The 20,806-nt window shown below is 35.9% G+C and overlaps 2 protein-coding genes across 2 annotated transcripts; both read right to left on the bottom strand.

The window, feature by feature from the left end:
• Window positions 152-958, bottom strand: LOC109843409 (dynein light chain 1, cytoplasmic). Its single transcript, XM_020412342.1, has 2 exons — window positions 759-958; window positions 152-565 (listed from the first exon to the last, which is right to left on the bottom strand). The coding sequence occupies exons 1-2, from the start codon at window positions 894-896 to the stop codon at window positions 422-424; spliced, it is 282 nt and encodes a 93-aa protein (XP_020267931.1). The 5' UTR covers window positions 897-958; the 3' UTR covers window positions 152-421.
• On the bottom strand, window positions 14,112-20,370 carry LOC109839900 (shaggy-related protein kinase iota-like). Its single transcript, XM_020408353.1, has 12 exons — window positions 20,334-20,370; window positions 19,759-19,845; window positions 19,609-19,668; window positions 19,253-19,525; window positions 19,092-19,166; window positions 18,948-19,004; window positions 18,006-18,146; window positions 17,829-17,879; window positions 17,657-17,752; window positions 16,289-16,372; window positions 15,353-15,454; window positions 14,112-14,649 (listed from the first exon to the last, which is right to left on the bottom strand). Exons 1-12 carry the CDS (start codon window positions 20,346-20,348, stop codon window positions 14,554-14,556), a joined length of 1,137 nt encoding a protein of 378 aa, XP_020263942.1. The 5' UTR covers window positions 20,349-20,370; the 3' UTR covers window positions 14,112-14,553.

Here is a 20,806-nt window from a genome sequence, read left to right as displayed (position 1 = left end):
AAACATTATAGGAGGTTTTGTTTCCTGTAATTCAATCTTGGTGCATAAGAGAGAAGAAATTCTCTCTATAAGAATTAAGAATTTCTTTCTACCCCCATGACAGAGAAACCACTATGAGAAATTTAATGCTATCAATATCTTCACGCCGTGATTTATCATAGTATTATCAGAACAAATATGGTCAATGACAATGGAATATGAAGACTGAGAAAAATCAAATCATTCAAAAGTGTCAAGTGCATACAAGGGAATTACAGCTCCTTTTCCGCTTTTATTTGCAAAGAGAGTCCTAAGTTTTGAGATGTGCCCCCTTGGAAATCAAACCAAAACTGACATTAAAAAAATAAGGAAAATTTTGGGAGGTAAAAAAAAAGAGAGTCATTGAGCCAGCCTTGGCAATTTTTTTTTTTGCTTTGGCTAATTATGTTGAAGATGCTCTGAAGATGAGGAATTTGAGAGACCCCAAGGAATAATAAATGAATGTCCCCTTTGAGTGTGTGAAGTAGCTGCCAAAGCTTGATCCCACAACACACATCCAACCTCCTCCATACATCATGTCAAATTCCTGAAAAAAAATTAAAAAAGAGAAGAAATCATATAATTTTAATTCAAGCAGAACTTTGCAAAACCATGAAAATGTTAAGAAGAGGAACTTAAACTCTCTGGTCACGTTATTAGATTACAAAACCATGATTATACCAAGCTTACCCGTTCAAAACATACTTAAAAAAATGATTAGATCACTGATTAAGGTTTACCTTCTTGATATGGGAGGCAATGCTTCTATGGTCAAAGACATCAAAGAGGTCTAGAGCTTCAGAGGCTGATGACATGGCTCGCAACTGCATCTCCTCTTCCATGTCTGTGTCTTTTACCAATGCTCTCCCTTTTAACATCCTCTCTCTCTCTCTCTCTCTCTCTCTCTATATATATATATATATATATATACACCAAGATTATTGGGATTTGGGACAAGGGTGTGATTTATGGAATGTTGTATGTCTCTCGTTTTATATATAGACACAAATTCACCAAAATTGTTGGGACGCATGAGAACAAACAGTAGAGAATTTTTAAAGCTAGATGTGGTGTCGTCAATTTTGACCACGGAAGCCATACGCAACTAATTAGCTAGATTAAGCACGTGGCATGGGAGGTACAAAAACTATAATCAAAGCAGGGAATCTTTATTTTTGAGATTATTTATTTGCAAAGTGGCTATCGTGGTTCTTCCTGGCAGAAGGCTTTGCCCTTTGAATGGCACAGCTCTTTGATCATCAACCTAATCGATCTTCATTTTTTTTTCTCTTTTTTTTATTTTTAAGAATTTCCCCTTTTGGTTGATGGAGGTTAAGCCGCAAGCATATATCAGAATAAAATTTTGTCTGAACACGTGTCTCATAGCACAACGTATTCATAAATATATAGAAAATATAAAATTTTGGCAGAAGGCTTTGCCCTTCGAATGGCACAGCTCTTTAATCATCAACCTAATCCTTTATTGAAGCTTTTCCTTCCAACATTTTTTTTCTTCCCTCCCCTTTTCTTGTCTCTGTGAAATTAGAAGAATAACTTGTTAGATATAGGTGCCCTGCAGGCAATAATTGTATATTGTAACAGGACCTATATGAATATAACATCCTTGTTCAAAATAATAGTATGCTATTTTGGTTAGATTTATCTGGTATTTTTACATACAGATAAAGTCCTTAGAATGATACTAGACTATCAGACATTTCGGATATGAACGTAATGAAGAGATCTGATTTGTCGCTAACGTATATTCTATAATGTTCCTAGTCGATGAGGTGTTGAAATGGGATATCATCACTTTGGTAAGACTAGTGTATACTTTATTTCTTCTTTGAAAGGACGATGATCCATCTCTTAGATCATTGATGTGAGACATCAAGATATAGTATACAGGTGACTCATTAGTGAATGAGTTGACTGAACGACTCACTGAGAACATCTAGTTGGTAATTATACTTAACTGTCAAATAGAAAATCTCAAGTGATATAGTACATAGTAGTCTCATGACCTGAGGCATGAGTGCAATATCTTACATGTCAGTATAGGTATACTTAGACTTTTACCTAACCACAGTTCTCATCGAGTTGTGCATAACGGTTCTTGTTGGGTACATCCCGATGCATAGGTAGATATTAAGATGTCAAGATGGGATTCGTCTCTCCCAGTATAGGGGGTTGATGTCATAAGATTGTTTGATATAACTATAACCTGGAAATCCTTGGCCGAGATAAAAAAAGATAAACTGATTGTTAGTTTGATCTTATAGGTTATGAGTTTAATATCTACAAACACTAATTGAGCAATTAGGGTTTGACAGTTTTCCATACCCTAGGCTTAATAGTTTGACATGGTTTGACGAAGAGACCGGACTATACGGCATTATCACTGAGTGGTCCTGATATAATTGTGTTAGCATCTTGCAGACATTTATCACAACTTATACCCGGGTAGTCTTCATGTGTAGCTAGCACCTCTGTTGTACTTGTGGATATGATCCACTGCCGAGTTCTTAAGTTGGGCCCTAGAGTCACACCAAGCGCGTACTTGAATCCTATGAAACACAATTTATAGAGTGATGCGTATGATTGATACGCATATATGATTTTATCGGATACACATAAACAGTTATGTATATCGATAAAATCGGAATGCTATGTGCTTAGGAAATAAATTCTAGTATTTTTCCTATAAAGTTAACTTTTAGTCAACTAGTTGACTTTTTGGTCAACAGTTGACTTTTGGTCAACTCATTGACTTTTTGGTCATATGATGACTTATTAATCAATGATTGGAAAATTACAAAATATCGTATTTATGAAATACAATATTGATTTGGTATTCTCATTTATGAAATACACATACCATGTATAATGAGTCATGAGATGAGTCATTTAGTGGTATGGTTTGAGCACATGGTTTATTAGCACATGGTTTTGAAATGTAATGATTCATGAGATGATTCATTGCATGACTCACTAGATTAATCATTGATATTTGATGATTCATTGCATGACTCATAGGATGAGTCATTCATATCATGAACATATTTCACTCTATAAATATGAGCTCTCTTTCTTATGGAAAGGCTAATGAAAAATTGGCTAAGTGGTTTTTTCCATAAGAGAATAAAAGAGAGCTCTCCTCTTACTAAATTCTAGCAATCTTGAGTAAGAGGAAGTAGTAGGATTTTATTGTACCCCCGGGTGGATATCTTACCTTGTGTCTCAAGAAGACTCCAATTTTATCAAGCCCAATTGAAGATTTGGAGATCCACTACGAAGAGATTTTCTACTACAAGGAGCAAGAGCTAAGGGTTGTTCGATCTTCCATCGAATCACGCTTCGAAAGTATGACTTTCTAACTCTTGAATGCTCTCTTTAATATAGGGATTATGTTAGATTTAATTAGGATGGTCCTATTATGTATTTCATGCTCTCTACATGCTTAGTCTTCCGTTGCGTATTTTGCATGTATTTAGCATGTATTTCCTTCATGGTATCAGAGCCATGGTTCCATCTAATTAAATCTTAACATGCATATCTAACTCATAGAGGACTTTGTTCTTGCTTCTAATTACTAGTTTAATTAAAAGATGTTTTAATGAAACTAGTTAATTTATTCAAGTTGTTTTGTAATAAATTATACTAGTTGTTGATTCAAAAATGTGATTTTTGGTTCATATGTTTTTAGGAGTAAAAACACTTGTATAAATTGCAAAACACTTATTTACAACTAGTGTAGTTGTATGTTAGAAGCATGATAGTCCTATTTGAGTTAGGATAATCCCTATGTTATCTAGTTTTCCAATTTGTTGCATAACTAGATAGATGCATATTTCTTAATGTTGATTAAGTTATATGTTTTATATCATCTTGCGTGGATGTTATGTTTATGGATGGTAGTGGACAACGATTCTCTTGCATTTATTGTATTGATGTAATATAGCTACAAATGTAATATTATTTTTGACTTCTTTCCACCCCGAGCATGGGCTACGCCTACGGGTTTTGGCACTTGCTCACCGATCATGGGCTACGCCTACGGGTATAGGCCCTTGTTCGGGTGTGGGGGGGTATGGTTATTTAGTTTAGTTATTTTATTTATGGCTTTTATTTTACATTCAATGCAATATTATTACCCATCCTACGAGATGGTTTTTCCATTATAAATGGGGCTTGCACGTCCTATGTATATGTGAATGTAGTAATACATGATTTGCAAGGGAGCTAGCAATGTAAGGAGTTGCAAATTGCTTGCCAAAATGTAATTAGTATAGTTGTATTTTATTCCCTTAGTTGTCCACTACCATTCCATATTTCTTTTACATATGTTGATATGTTGGTTGTGCCCCAATTGTAGATGTCAATACAATTGGGTACTATATTCTACAAAGTTTATATCTCTATCTCATTAGAGAATAGTTTTTATTATAAAAAACTCATTTTTAAACTTTGTGAGACATGGCAATAAGAGTTTATTGACCATAGAGTGGTGAGATCGACATTAACATTGTGTTAGTGTGAAAGATAAATAAACCTAAAGCAGTTAAAAGAGATGTATTTAGAACGAACTTTTAACTAGTGTCTAGGAAAGTGATTATGAGATATAACTCATGGGGTGATGCCCAACTTAAGATAAGGGGTGATGCCCAATCTTTCGCGTTATAGTCTTAAAGAGCGGTGGTTACTTAATTAAGGTCCGATGAATATTCCCGGTGAATAGCTCGGAGCCCTCCCACTAATCTTGCACTTTCCTGGCTAGTTTAATTATTGCAAGTATAAATATAGAGAATCTTTGAACTATATCAAGTTTGATTATGGTAAAAGATTTATGAAATCGTCCGTAGCCCTCCATCATTTCAGTTGAATACTACTAAGCTTATAAATACTTTGTTTGTTGGCTATCGGCAAGGCAATACTATTCTATGGCTAAGTAGTATTCATCTGTATATAAGATAAAAGGATAGCTTAAATTGGTTATGCGACTTTGTTGGCTTTCGTCAAGAGTTTGCATAAGTTAAATTTGAGCCAGTCAAGAAATGATGGGTCCAAACTTGACTAGTTTTTATGATTTGTTGGCTATCGTCAAGGTCATAAAAGACTAGGGGTAAAATCATATCAAGAATTACAAGAGTGTAAAAGACAAAAGTTGTCTACCAATTATTGAGTGTATCAATTTGTTGGCTTTCGTTAAGGTTGATACATTCAATGATAATTGGATCTTGATCCCACTTGAAAACAAGTGGTTGTTTTCCGATCACCTCTTATAAGGTTTTGAGGGACTTGAAAAATAGTGGGAGGCATAACTTAGATAAAAATAAACCAAATCTATTTTATGTATTGAACATCTGCTAAAATAATTTTTTCTCTCTCTTTCAGGCCATTATGTCTAGCTTAAAAATCATATCACAACAGAACAAGTTAACCGATCCTAATTTCATAGACTGGTTGAGAAATGTTAAAGGAAACTACCCAGAATTCTTAGCCTCACACATCAAGAATAAGTAAGTTGTTGCTTCATCTTCAGGTGTGTTTGTTACCCAGAATTGTTTTTCTATAAATCCTACATCTTGGGTATTAGATACCGGATCAGGATCTCACATCTGTAATTTGTTACAAGGATTGAGAAGCTATAGAAAACTTGGACCTAGAGAGATGACCCTACAAGTTGGTAATGGTGCAATAGTTACAGCACTTGCAGTAGGGGATTTTCATCTATCTTTACCAAATGGAAACGTTTTGATTTTGAATAGCTGCTATTTTGTACCAACTATGATATGTAATATAATATCCGTATCTTTATTAGATAAAGATGGATATATATTCAAGTTGGAGAACAATGTTATGAATATCATATTTAATCAAAAGTTGATTGCTTATGGAACATTGTGTAATGGCATATATATTCTTAATCAAAACACAATTCTGAATACTCATCACACTAATAAAAGAAAGCACTCAGTTGTGAACGACGCTTTCTTATGGCATTGTAGACTTGGTCATATTAATAAAGAAAGACTTGGCGAGCTACATAAGCATGGATATTTAGATCCATTTGACTTTGAGTCTTATGATACTTGCAAGTCTTGTCTTAAAGGTAAAATGACTAAGACTCCATTTAAGGGAACTGGAGCAAGAGTTACAGAACTCTTAGGACTGATACATAGTGATGTATGTGGTCCTATGTCTACAATGGCCAGAGGTGGCTACTCCTACTTTATTACTTTTACTGATGATTTTTCAAGATTTGGACATGTGTTTTTGATGAAACACAAGTCTGAAGCATTTGAGAAATTTATCGAGTATAAAAATGAAGTAGAGAATCAAACAAGCAAGAAAGTTAAAATTCTTCGATCGGATCGAGGAGGAGAATACTTGAGCTCGGAATTCTTAGGGTTTTTAAAAGAGAATGGGATTCTCTCTCAGATTACTCCACCCTTTACACCACAGCTTAACGGCGTGTCAGAAAGGAGGAATCGTACCCTATTAGATATGGTACGTTCCATGATGAGTAACGCTGAGTTACCTTTTTCATTCTGGGGGTATGCGTTGGAAACAGCAACACACTTACTGAATAGGGTTCCAACTAAAGCAGTGCCTAAACCTCCATATGAGATATGGAGTGGGAAGAAACCACATCTTAATTATATTAAGATTTGGGGATGTCATGCTTATGTAAAGAAGCAAGATCCCAAAAAGTTAGAGGCACGCTCAGTATTATGCAAATTTGTAGGATATCCAAGGAATTCCATTGGATATCAATTCTACCACATCGATGAACAAAAGATAATTTTTTTCTCGGTATGTTACCTTCTTGGAGAAGGAATTTCTTGAAAAAGAAATTAGTGGGAGCATGGTAGAACTGGAAGAAATTTCAGAGATACAAATCAATACTAATAATTTATTAGAACCAGAAAATTCAGTTGTACCAGAAGAACCTCAACCACTCCGCAGATATCCAAGGTGATCTCATGCACCTAAAAGACAATATGATTTTCTCATTAAAGGTAGCATATTAGATCATGTCATAGATGATGACGAACCTTTGAGTTATCAGCAAGCATCTCAGAGTAGGGACTCTGTTGCTTGGCATGATGCAATGAAATCCGAAATAGACTCTATGTACACCAACAAAGTATGGATCTTAGACAATGCTCCCAAAGGGGTGATACCCATAGGTTGCAAATGGTTGTTTAAAAAAAAGTTGGGTGTAGATGGAAAAGTAGAGACTTTTAAAGCTAGACTGGTAGCTAAAGGTTTTCGTCAAAGACCTGGTTTGGACTACGATGAAACCTTTTCTCCAGTGGCTATGCTAAAGTCTATTCGGATCTTACTAGCTATAGCTGCTCACTATGACTACGAGATCTGACAAATAGACGTCAAAACTGCATTTCTAAATGGTGATTCAGAAGAGTGCATATATATGACTCCACCAGAGGGATTTTGTAGTCAATAGGAGCAGTGGAAAAGCATGTAGGTTGCTTAAAGCCATTTATGGACTAAAGCAAGCATCGCGGGGATGGAACATCTGTTTTGATGATGCTATCAAAGTGTTTGATTTCATCAAAAATCCAGATGAACCATGTGTATATAATAGGATAATTGAGAGTATTGTATCGTTTCTTATTTAGTATGAAGACGATATACTCTTAATTTATAATGACATACCGTCATTACAAGCGGTTAAAATATTACTATCAAAAGTTTTTTCATGATTGATATGGGTGTAGCATCCTGTATACTGGGTATTCAGATCTATAGAGATAGATCTAAAAGGATGTTAGGATTATCCCAATCTAGATACATCGACATAGTGCTAAAGCAGTTTAGCATGGAGAATTCCAAGAAAAGGTTTCTCATGGAATCTCCCTCTCTAAAAAGAGTCTTCCCAGACTGATGAAGAGAGGAAACTCATGAGTCTTATTCCTTGTGCCTTGGCAGTAGGATCGATCATGAATGTCATGTTATGTATTAGATTGGATATCGCTTGTTCACTCACTTTGGTATGTAGATGTCAATCAAATCATGGAGAAGAGCACTGGAAAGCAGTCAAGAATATGCTTTAGTATGACTAAAGAGTTATTTTTGATATATGGTAAAAGTGACCTCCAAAGTGGAGGCTTTTTCCGAATCAAGCTTTCAGAGCGGTATTGGTAGTAAATCTATATCAGGATATGTTTTTTATCCTCATAAGAGGAATGTCGGCTGGAAAAGTTCTAAGCAAGACATAGTGAGCCAAATACATTGTGGCAAATGATACAGCCAAAGAAGCTACCTGGATAAGGAAGTTCCTTTTAGAGCTGGAAATTGTTTCCCACCATTATAGATCCGGTACTTGTATACTGTGATTGTAATGCTGCGATAGCTCTTAAGGAACCTCGGTCTCATAATAAGTCCAGACACATTCTGAGGAAGTATCACATGATCAGGGAGATAGTTGATCGCCAAGAGATCAAGATTGAAAGAGTTGACACAAAAGATAATATAGCAGATCCATTCACAAAGGCAATTGCTCATACACAATTTGAAAAACTTGTTGAGCTATTGGGTATTAGATACTATAATGATTGGCCTTAGTTTAGATATAGGTGCCCTGCAGGCAATAATTGTATATTGTAACAGGACCTATATGAATATAATATCCTTGTTCAAAATAATAGTATGCTATTTTGGTCAGATTTATCTGGTAGTTTTATATTCAGATAAAGTCCTTAGAATGATACTAGACTATCAGACATTACGGATATGATCGTAATGAAGAGATCTGATTTGTCGCTAACGTATATTCTAAAATGTTCCTAGTCGATGAAGTGATGTAATGGGACATGATCACTTTGGTAAGACTAGTGTATACTTTATTTCTCCTTTGGAAGGATGATGATCCATCTCTTAGATCATTGATGTGAGACATCAAGATATAGTATACAGGTGACTCATTAGTGAATGAGTTGACTGAACGACTCACTGAGAACATCTAGTTGGTAATTATACTTAACTGTCAAATAGAAGTTCTCAAGTGATATAGTACATAGTAGTCTCATGACCTGAGGCATGAGTGCAATATCTTACATGTCAGTATAGGTGTACTTAGACTTTTACCTAACCACAGTTCTCATCGAGTTGTGCATAACGGTTCTTGTTGGGTACATCCCGATGCATAAGTAGATATTGAGATGTCAAGATGGGATTCGTCTCTCCCAGTATAGGGGGTTGATGTCATAAGATTGTTTGATATAACTATAACCTGGAAATCCTTGGCCGAGATTAAAAAAGATAAACTGATTGTCAGTTTGATCTTATAGGTTATGAGTTTAATATCTACAAACACTAATTGAGCAATTAGGGTTTGACAGTTTTCCATACCCTAGGCTTAATAGTTTGACATGGTTTGACGAAGAGACCGGACTAAACGGCATTATCACTGAGTGGTACTGATAAAATGGTGTAAGCATCTTGTAGACATTTATCACAACTTATACCCGGGTAGTCTTCATGTGTAGCTAGCACCTCTGTTGTACTTGTGGATATGATCCACTGCCGAGTTCTTAAGTTGGGCCCTAGAGTCACACCAAGCGCGTACTTGAATCCTATGAAACACAATTTATAGAGTGATGCGTATGATTGATACGCATATATGATTTTATCGGATACACATAAACAGTTATGTATATCGATAAAATCGGAATGCTATGTGCTTAGGAAATAAATTCTAGTATTTTTCCTATAAAGTTAACTTTTAGTCAACTAGTTGACTTTTTGGTCAACAGTTGACTTTTGGTCAACTCATTGACTTTTTGGTCATATGATGACTTATTAATCAATGATTGGAAAATTACAAAATATCGTATTTATGAAATACAATATTGATTTGGTATTCTCATTTATGAAATACACATACCATGTATAATGAGTCATGAGATGAGTCATTTAGTGGTATGGTTTGAGCACATGGTTTATTAGCACATGGTTTTGAAATGTAATGATTCATAAGATGATTCATTGCATGACTCACTAGATTAATCATTGATATTTGATGATTCATTGCATGACTCATAGGATGAGTCATTCATGTCATGAACACATTTCACTCTATAAATATGAGCTCTCTTTCTTATGGAAAGGTTAATGAAAAATTGGCTAAGTGGTTTTTCCATAAGAGAATAAAAGAGAGCTCTCCTCTTACTAATTTCTAGCAATCTTGAGTAAGAGAAAGTAGTAGGATTTTAAAGTACCCCGGGGTGGATATCTTGCCTTGTGTCTCAAGAAGACTCCGATTTTATCAAGCTCACTTGAAGACTTGGAGATCCACTACGAGGAGATTTACTACTACAAGGAGCAAGAGTTAGGGGTTGTTCGATCTTCCATCGAATCACGCTTCAAAAGTATGACTTTATAACCCTTGTATGCTCTCTTTAATATAGGGATTATGTTAGATTTAATTAGAATGGTCCTATAATGTATTTCATGCTCTCTACATGCATAGCATAATTATACATATAGTCTTCCGTTGCGTATTTTGCATGTATGAAGCATGGATTCCCTTCATGGTATCAGAGCCATGGTTCCATCTAATTAAATCTTAACATGCATATCTAACTCATAGAGGACTTTGTTCTTGCTTCTAATTACTAGTTTAATTAAAAGATGTTTTAATGAAACTAGTTAATTTATTCAAGTTGTTTTGTAATAAATTATACTAGTTGTTGATTCAAAAATGTGATTTTTGGTTCATATGTTTTTAGGAGTAAAAACACTTGTATAAATTGCAAAACATTTATTTACAACTAGTGTAGTTGTATGTTAGAAGCATGATAGTCTTATTTGAGTTAGGATAATCCCTATGTTATCTAGTTTTCCAATTTGTTGCATAACTAGATAGATGCATATTTCTTAATGTTGATTAAGTTATATGTTTTATATCATCTTGCATGGATGTTATGTTTATGGATGGTAGTGGACAACGATTCTCTTGCATTTATTGTATTGATGTAATATAGCTAAAAATGTAATATTATTTTTGACCTCTTTCCTCCCCGAGCATGGGCTACGCCTACGGGTTTTGGCACTTGCTCACCGATCATGGGCTACGCCTATGGGTATAGGCCCTTGTTCGGGTGTGGGGGGGGTATGGTTATTTAGTTTAGTTATTTCATTTATGGCTTTTATTTTACATTCAATGCAATATTATTACCCATCCTACGAGATGGTTTTTCCATTATAAATGGGGCTTGCACGTCCTATGTATATGTGAATGTAATAATACAGGATTTGCAAGGGAGCTAGCAATGTAAGGAGTTGCAAATTGCTTGCCAAAATGTAATTAGTGTAGTTGCATTTTATTTCCTTAGTTGTCCACTACCATTCCATATTGCTTTTACATATGTTGATATGTTGGTTGTGCCCCAATTGTAGATGTCTATACAATTGGGTGCTATATTTTACAAAGTTTATATCTCTATCTCATTAGAGAATAGTTTTTATTATAAAAACTCATTTTTTAAACTTTGTGAGACATGGCAATAAGAGTTTATTGACCATAGAGTAGTGAGATCGACATTAACATAGTGTTAGTGTGAAAGATAAATAAACCTAAAGCAGTTAAAAGAGATGTATTTAGAACGAACTTTTAACTAGTGTCTAGGAAAGTGATTATAAGATATAACTCATGGGGTGATGCCCAACTTAAGATAAGGGGGTGATGCCCAATCTTTCGCGTTATAGTCTTAAAGAGAAGTGGTTACTTAATTAAGGTCCGATAAATATTCCCGGTGAATAGCTCGGAACCCTCCCACCAATCTTGCGCTTTCCTGGCTAGTTTAATTGTTGCAAGTATAAATATAGAGCATCTTTAAACTATATCAAGTTCGATTACGGTAAAAGATTTGAGAAATCGTCCGTAGCCCTCCATCATTTTAGTTAAATACTATTAAGCTTATAAATACTATGTTTGTTGGCATACGTCAAGGCATAACTATTCTATGGCTAAATAGTATTCATCTGTATATAAGATATAAGGATAGCTTAAGTTGGTTATGCAACTTTGTTGGCATACGTCAAGAGTTTGCATAAGTTAAATTTAAGCCAGTCAAGAAATGATGGGTACAAACTTGACTAGCATTTTATGATTTGTTGGCATACGTCAAGGTCATAAAAGACTAGGGGTAAAATCATATCAAGAATTACAAGAGTGTAAAAGACAAAAGTTGTCTACCAATTATTGAATGTGTTAATTTGTTGACATACGCCAAGGTTGATGCATTCAATGATAATTGGATCTTGATCCCACTTGAAAACAATGAGTTGTTTTCCGATCACCTATTATAAGGTTTTGAGGGACTCGAAAAATAGTGGGAGGCATAACTTAGATAAAAATAAACCAAATCTATTTTATGTATTGAACATCTGCTAAAATACCTTTTCTCTCTCTTTCAGGCCATTATGTCTGGTTTAAAACTCATATTGGAACAGAACAAGTTAACCGGTCCTAATTACAAAGACTGGTTGAGGAATGTTAAAATTGCCCTAACTTATGACAAAGTAGCATATGTCCTCACTGCGCCCGAACCTGTTCTAGGCCTAGAACCCACTATAGCGGAAACTGAAATCCGCAATACATGGGATAAAGATTGTTCACTTGCTCAATGCCTCACCATTGCCTCTATGGATTTGGTCCATCAGAGACAACATGAGAATATGGATATCAGATCCATATTTCGTAATGAAAAAGCGGGCCGGTTAACCGAACCGGATTAAATGGATGAGAAGAAGACTCTAAACCGCCCGAACCGAATTAAACCGGTTTGGATCCGGTTTGAACCTCTGAACCGCCCGAAAAAAAACCGAATCGAATTTTCTAATTCGTTCTTTGTCGGATATTCATATTGCTCAAAATGGGAAGGACTTTGTCGTTCGGAATTCGGTCAAAATGGAAAGGACTTTTGGTTCGGACGAAGTCGGATGGAATAACTTTCTTATTAGTGAGTCATCACTTGAACATTAAGCTATATAATTGCTCGGTAATTTGATTGTTATGTTTACATACATGTTTATATTGTATAGTTCCTTTTTCATTGGGCCTGCTAGCGTATATGCCCGCATTAAAATCGGTGAAACCTCATATAAGCTTTCAAATTCTACTAGAGGCATGTTAAGTTGTTTTCCAAGAAATGAAAGATAACCTTTTGATTATAGTTAATTAATATTTGAATGTTACGTAACCATATGTACTTGTTGATATGGTTTGCACTCATTTTACTGATTTTGATTTTTTGTTAGCTGTGGCAATGATGTTACTTCAAACAAGCTCCACATTTCATTGTTTGGGGAAAAAAGTTAAGTAGACAAAATGGACAAATAATGATACTTCATCAGAAATTAATAGGCAATGATCTCAGGTGTGGGCAGATTTTTGTGAAATAGTATTAATTCGGTCCAAAACCGAAACCGATCCGAACCGATCCGAATTTCGGTTGGGCCGAATATTCGGATGAAGGGAAAAAAATCTGGATCTGGATGAGAGTTTTGAGAATTCGAAAAATTCGGATTGGATGCGGATTGAGCTTAAAACCGATCCGAACCGAATATGCCCAGCCCTAAATAAATGAGTGTCTAAAAAGTTTGGTGGATAACTATTCCCTATCCACTTAAGTTGATAGGAGTCTTGCTCTCTCTCTCTCTCTGATGCCAAGACCGGACTATAGCCAATCCATACACGCTTGTCCTTCAACAGGGTACCATCATGTTTAATTCTTCGTAGTTACATCATCAATGGCCTGGGAGAAAACTAACTGCAATTGTTTATGAGAACAAGGTAGAGATGTTATCAATCGGCTATACAATCCTTGATATTGAAATGGAAAAAACTCCCATCGCTCACTAATTTCCTTTGAAAACGTCTTTCTGAAGATAACATGATCATTGAACATGATCACAGAGCACACATTTTCCTTGATTCTCAGAACTCGTATTAGCCGCAGACTACAACATAGTTCTCTCTAGTCGTACAGAACGAGGTCATCAGGTGACCCCCTGAAAGCACTGATGTAGGAAGAACTAAATTTGCATTTCAAGACTTCACAGCTTTTCAAAACTCTGGATTAGGAACGTAAATTTACATAAAACTGACCAATAAATTGTTAATAAAAACATGAAACTTGATAATTATAGATATGAAAGATAAGAACTAATCGCAGTCATTTCTACAGTCTCCAGCCGAACATACCCAAAATACAAACTGCTACTCCAGCCAAACTTCCTTCGCCATTTACTGAACATCCAGCATCAACTTCTACCCACAGCTATCCATCACAAGAATCCTAAAAGTTATTATACAATATACAATACCTGAACTGTTGATGGCTCAATAGTATAAGCGCCATTCCTCAAACTAGCGACCATGCTGACTTTAACTTTCTATAGCAGCAACTTTAATCGGTGGATTTCATCTGCAGTACATGAAGAAATAAATGAAAACCTCCTTTTTTTCCTTTGGCGTCCATTCTTTAAGAAGGTTCGTTTTTTTTATGTCCCAGCCGGATAGAAGAGACTGAGACCAGGTTGGCGCCTCACGTGTTCTGGAATTAGCTTGTTGATGAGATCTTGAGATGCCCCATCTAGCTGATAAAAGAAAAGGAAGAGATGAGGTGAACTGTTTATTTCTTAAGATTTTATCCGTTTATGAGTCTTCAGGTTCTGGATAAAATAATTCTGCTTCATGTATTGCATAGTTAAGACAAATGAAAATTGGACAAGAAATGGGTGTTTAATTTCAACCGCTGGCACGTGAAGCATTTAATATTTCTTTGAAGAAGAAATTTTCTAAACAAACCCATTCATAATTTTTTTCTAAAAGTAGACCCGCTTGAGTTTTATTTCCAAAAATAGACCCATTTTGTCTTAATCCGATTTCTAAATAGTCGGGGTTGCCAACCCCGACTATTTAGTGCGTAGAATGTTAGGGTTTAGGGTTATAATTGGGGGTTTACAACCTCCTAAATAGTCGGGGTTGGCAACCCCGACTATTTAGGAACCGGATTAAGATAAAATGGGTCTATTTTTGTAAATAAAACTCAAGGCGGTCTATTTTTAGAAAAAAAATATGAATGGGTTTATTTAGAAAATTTCTTCTTCTTTGAACGTATATCATATTATACAGCATTAACATAAGGAATCCACACATTATGATGTTCTTTACACCTGGTCTCTATGCACTTACAGTAAATTTCATAAATATAACAGTAACAGCAATGACAATAATGCATTGTCAATTATGACAACCAACAGACATAATTCAACGAAGCTAAAGTGACCAGAACCTTACCTCTTGTTGGAAGTTGAAAAGGGGAGGCAATGGCCGACCATTTGGCAATCGTGCATTGGGTTCACGGAGTTCATCAAAAAAGGGATGGGAACATGCTTCTAACTGCAATGAGAAAAGTAAAGATGAGACATGAAGGAGGCTAGATTTAAGCATATACTGTTACAATGAACACACTTAAGAAAGCAAGCAAATTTTCTTATGTCTATGACAGCATAAGAAGAGTGCTATTATCAAGCTCAACTTGCCACTTTGGCCACCCAAGGAATTTCTTACAAAAAATCATGATCAGCAAATTACAAAGCACCAACATAACGCATACCTAATCGTCTTGATTCATTATATAATTCAAACTGCTTAACCAGTTAGCCAATTTTGGATCAGACATAAGCTGAAGACGGTGCCCAAGGAGTAAAAGCTATCAGAAAACTATCCAAGATGGGCTTTGATTATAAACACACAATTGTACAAATTTGTCACATAACACGAGTCAACATTTGTTTCTCACTTCTCTTCTGTCATTAATTGAGCTTCATATTTTTAGACTGCAACAGTTCGAAGGCAATATCAAAACACCATGGCAGACAGCAAAAACGTTTACATAAATGGTATTTTTGATGCATGGCAAATGGGTGATAAAGAGTGAAAACTGGAGAGGATAAGGACAATAAAGAAACAAGTAAGAGAAAGCAACTAAAAAAGATACCACATTCACCTTTCCAAAATCGAAAATATTACGAGATCTCTTACAAACAGAAATCATGCACCGAAACATCTAAAGATAATGTAGATGTTAAAAGCAGTCATTATTTAGTCTAACAATGCAAACAAAAATCTAAAGATTGGTTGCTTATATGAATTTCATTGTCAAACTTCAAATGTAATGGACACGGCCATAAACAATTTTAGCGAAATTACAAACTAGTTGTAGAAACTTACTGCAGTACAACGAAAACTTGGTGAGTACTGGAGAAGTCGTGATGTAAGATCTATTGCTTCTGGTGGCATTCTCTTGTGGAATATCTGTCGAAAACAAACTACTTAGAGATACTCCTGACAGCAAAAACTGATGAATAATATCATACCAACACAATGAGTTTGTATCACTTGATAAAGAACCTAATAGAAAGTATGATAACATAGTTAAAAAAAATTTGCTGCTCATCCCTCAACAAATGGCATGAATAATGGCAACCTACTTTTCTTTCAACAGTTAAAAAGAGTCTTCATTTATAATCAATTAATTCTATCATGAATAAGCCATAAGCATCACAAACCGTGTAGAGTTGAAATTTGAAGAAACAAACTTCTATTGTGTACTACAATTTGGCATCTACCAAGATCCAGAAGTATGATCTAGAGTAAGATGGGCCATGGCGAACATTTCTGTGCCGGGTTGAGAATCTTGCGATAAAATCCATACTACTTATGTTTACCGCGATGATTAAATGGATTGACCCAATTATTGCTCTAATCATTATATTTACCTTGCTGATATAAGTTGATCAACCCAATTTCTGCCCTGCTCATAATCAAGACCTTTTTTCTAACAGAAAGCTCACAGAATGAAAGAGCTATCCTATGATTTAAATAAATAAATTTGCTGATTGTTTTGCTTTTCTTATTACAATTGAGGTAGTCCCATTTGATGGATAAAAGGATAATCTGGGTTAAGAGGTACGAGTACAGACATGAAGGTCTAAGCAATGCAAGTTATCATACATCATAATTCACATATGCATAAGCAACAAATCTTATAAAACGTACCAAGACTTGTGCAAGTAGTTCTGTCAGATCACTTTGTGTATTGTCAGAGGATATTGCTTCATTATTTTTAGCTTCACGGATGTGAGAAGTCACTGGGAATAAACCCACAAGTCGCGAAGTGACATATTTAGCAACTGTGTGACTAAATTCTCTCATATGCCATAATATATCAACCTTCACTATAATAGTACAAATTCCTCCCATTTTCAATTTACAATCACATCCATCTGATGGACTCAGTCAGTGTCTTAAAACAAGATCACAATGTTCTATAAGATTACTAAGATGTAAGGTAGTTTTAAAATGTTACTTTGAAAAGTGGGTCCATTTGCTTACAAGATTGCTTAAGAAATTGTGATCAGATTAATACATGTTTATAGCAGTGTGAAGTGTCCTACAATTGTCCAAAAACTAGTGCCTTTAATGCTGAGGGAGCACATAGACATTCCAAACTGCCAAGTGAGTTGTTTAGTAGCATGACAATGTTTACAGGATTTGCTTGAATTTTAACATAAAAAGGAAGATATATGAAATCCTAACCTTATGCCATGGATGAGCTTTTATCTGTGGAAACCTAAAATCTGTATAGTTAGGATTCATGCACCGAATTTCCTCCCGAGTTGGAGTACCAAGAACCTGCAAGAAAGAACCTAATTTGTTATCGTATTGACAAAAGATCCGCCAATCAGTAGGCTAGGACCTTATATTGTACCTTGATTATCTCAACCAGCTGATCAACAGCACTTTCTCCAGGAAACAGTGGCTGTCAAAAAAAAAAGGTTGAAACTCTATATTTTGAAAGCTTAAAAACAAAATCATGCATTCATATGACAAGCATCTTGTATTCTATATCACATGTCCACAAACTGAGTACAAAGCAATGGCTGACCTGCCCAAGGAGTAACTCAGCAAGGACACAGCCTGCTGACCATATGTCAATAGAAGTAGTGTACTCTGTCGCCCCAAATATAAGTTCCGGAGCACGATAATAGCGTGAACAAATGTAAGATATGTTTGCTTCACCCTTAACCTGATGATACAGTTACATTCTTTAGTAAGGAAAGAACTAAAGGTGCACGTTCAAAAACAAGCCACATATAACTTAAAAGAACTGCATCCAAGCAATAATCTAGAAAAAGAAAATAGACCAAACTGATGCCAAGAAAGAACATGAATACTACCAAGAAATACAACGAAACATCGCAAGAACATTCATGTGGTAAGCCTAGTAGTGAATCCTTATTCATCAATCAATCAAAATTGAGGTCTACAATTCTCTGCTTTTATTCTGACCTCATTTCGTCCTTTGTTTTTCTTCTTTTAGGTTTATTCAGAGCATAGTCACATACTAGTGTTTCTAATTATGGCTTACATTCTTTGAGCCAATATCAAACCTAAACTATTTTGGACCCACATGAAGCAAACCTTCAACCCATTCTTTAACAAAAGTAAGCCATAATACTCACAAGTCACAACAGCTATGAGCTAACATACTCTAAATCAATTTGTAAATTTTTCCTTTATCTAGTCAGACTATTCTTAACAAAAACCAATGATATTGGACTATCAATACTAATCACTATGAAAACAATAATAACCTTGTAGCTAAATCAATCAACAAAAAGCAAAGAGAAAGTTAGCGCCAGAAAATGCCAACCAAACCTTCCAGATAATATCACTCAACAAATCTTTCGCAAATTTTCAATTACCATTCATCTATTATCATCCAAATTGCACGCATTAGAGGTACAATAGCAAAATCAGACAACCTTGTCTACTATCTAGTACTAGTGCTGCAATTAAAGGTCAAACCTCATGAGTCATTACATACCAGAATTTTGGCGCTTCCAAAATCACAAAGCTTAACTTGGTGAGTGAGAGGATCAACCTAATGCAAATTAACAGGGGAAGGTTGAAAACAAAATAATACACTGCTTGATAGATGATAACAAAAATTGAAGCTCCGAAATCATACCAGAACATTTTGTGGCTTCACATCTCTATGGCAAACTCCTGGAACACTATGAATATAAGCTAGCCCCCTGAAAATCTGCAAAATCACCCAATAGAGTAAGCATTTCCAACATAATATTACGAGCAATGCAACAGAATAAAAGCAAAAAGAAAAAAAAGTACCTGATAGGTATAGAGCTTCACAAATATCAATGGCATCCTCTGGTTCATACTACTATAATGCTTAAGAACTCGGTATAAAGATTCAGGCACAAACTCCATGACCAGGTTGAGAAAAAGCTCGTCTCTGCTTGTGGTCGAGAAAAAACAGTGCTTTAAAGAAACAACATTAGGATGATCCATCGTGCGCATCAATTGAAGCTCCCGATTCTTGTATCTCTTGTCCCGCAACACCTTCTTTATGGCAACAGTCTCCCCTGTTTCCAAGCATTTGGCCTACACAATATATCAAACGTTAAGCCGAAACCTAAAATTTCTCATACTTTCAGAAGAATGAACAAATGGAGGCAGTTCTTAACCTGGAAGACAATTCCAAATGACCCAGTTCCCACAATGCGCTCAGCCATATAGCTAATCGTCTGCAATCACAAATAGAAAAAAGCCCGCGATCATCGAGTGAAAAGTAGACCAATATTCATATATAAAACTTCAATCTCAAAAACACTAACCCTCTTTGGTTCACCATTCTTCCCTTCAATTGTAGTAGAGATGATATGTCCGGTGACGGGTTCGTTCGACTCCGTCATAGTCTGATCCTGCAACAGTCAATGGATATCATCAAAAAAAAAAAAAAATCAACCCCCCCAAAAAAAATGCACCAAACAAGCACTAAACAAATACACCAGCCCTTACGCTAGAACAAGCTGCAATAGCCAAAACCAAAGGAGCTTCCGAGGGCAAAACAAAAGGGAGAGACTTTGAAAGCAAGCATCAAAGAGCTTTTAAGCTCAGACTCAGAGGAATAACACAAAACCAAGCAAACAAGGAAGCTATCTATGGCTGAAGACACCGAACTGAAACAAGAACGAATCTTTTTCCTAAAACAGGTCACTTTAATACAAGACCAGAGCGAAAACACCGAAATTCCCCCCAATAATTAAAAACCCTAAAAAAGGCAAATTCGCCATGGATCCGCAGATCTACAGGTAAAACCGCGTATCCAGCCGCAGAAGCCCTAGGAACTAGGCGGAGAGCAGAATCGAGGGAACCCTAGAGAAGGTGAAGGGTAACACGGTAATCTTACCTTTTCTTCAGCCATTTTCGGCCGGCGGCGGCGGCGGCGGCGGCATCAGCTGCTGAAGATGAACAGAGAGGGGAGCAAGCGGTCGAAGAGGGTACCCGGAAGAAGACAGCGGGGCCATGCGGGTGAGCACCTCACTATTTCATTCTACCCCCTTGGTTTCGCAAAAATTATTCTTTCAGTACTAGGCTGCTGGTCTACCTATGACTTTTTTTATTTTTATTTTTATTTTTTTTTGTTTTTGTTGTTGCTGTTGTTGGGTGGCGTGAGGCTGTGAGCTGTAGTTTTGTGGACTTTGAACAGGCTTGCTAGTGCTTTTGACCGGTTGAACTTTGAATGAAAATGTGATAGGTTCATTAAATGCGTGTTGCGCATTCGGGTCGGGTTTGCTTCGGTTGGGGAATTTAGTAGGTGGTAGCATTTGAAGCTCTGACCGCTCTTGTTGAACGTCTGAAAAGTCTTCTAAATTTCAGACC

This window comes from Asparagus officinalis, chromosome 5 (assembly GCF_001876935.1).
Source record: "Asparagus officinalis chromosome 5, Aspof.V1, whole genome shotgun sequence".
Lineage (NCBI taxonomy): Eukaryota > Viridiplantae > Streptophyta > Magnoliopsida > Asparagales > Asparagaceae > Asparagus > Asparagus officinalis.
Note: the sequence above shows the minus strand (reverse complement) of the source record. Positions and strands in the feature narration are given on the sequence as shown.

Coding starts and splice junctions, on each gene's coding strand:
- LOC109843409 (XM_020412342.1), bottom strand. CDS start 896: ATGTTAAAAGGGAGAGCATTGGTAAAAGACACAGACATGGAAGAGGAG. Junction 566..758: donor TTGCCTCCCATATCAAGAAG/GTAAACCTTAAT, acceptor ATTTTTTTTCAG/GAATTTGACATGATGTATGG.
- LOC109839900 (XM_020408353.1), bottom strand. Junction 19,669..19,758: donor AGAATGGTGAACCAAAGAGG/GTTAGTGTTTTT, acceptor TTGTGATTGCAG/ACGATTAGCTATATGGCTGA. Junction 17,880..18,005: donor CTGAGTTACTCCTTGGGCAG/GTCAGCCATTGC, acceptor TTTTTTTGACAG/CCACTGTTTCCTGGAGAAAG.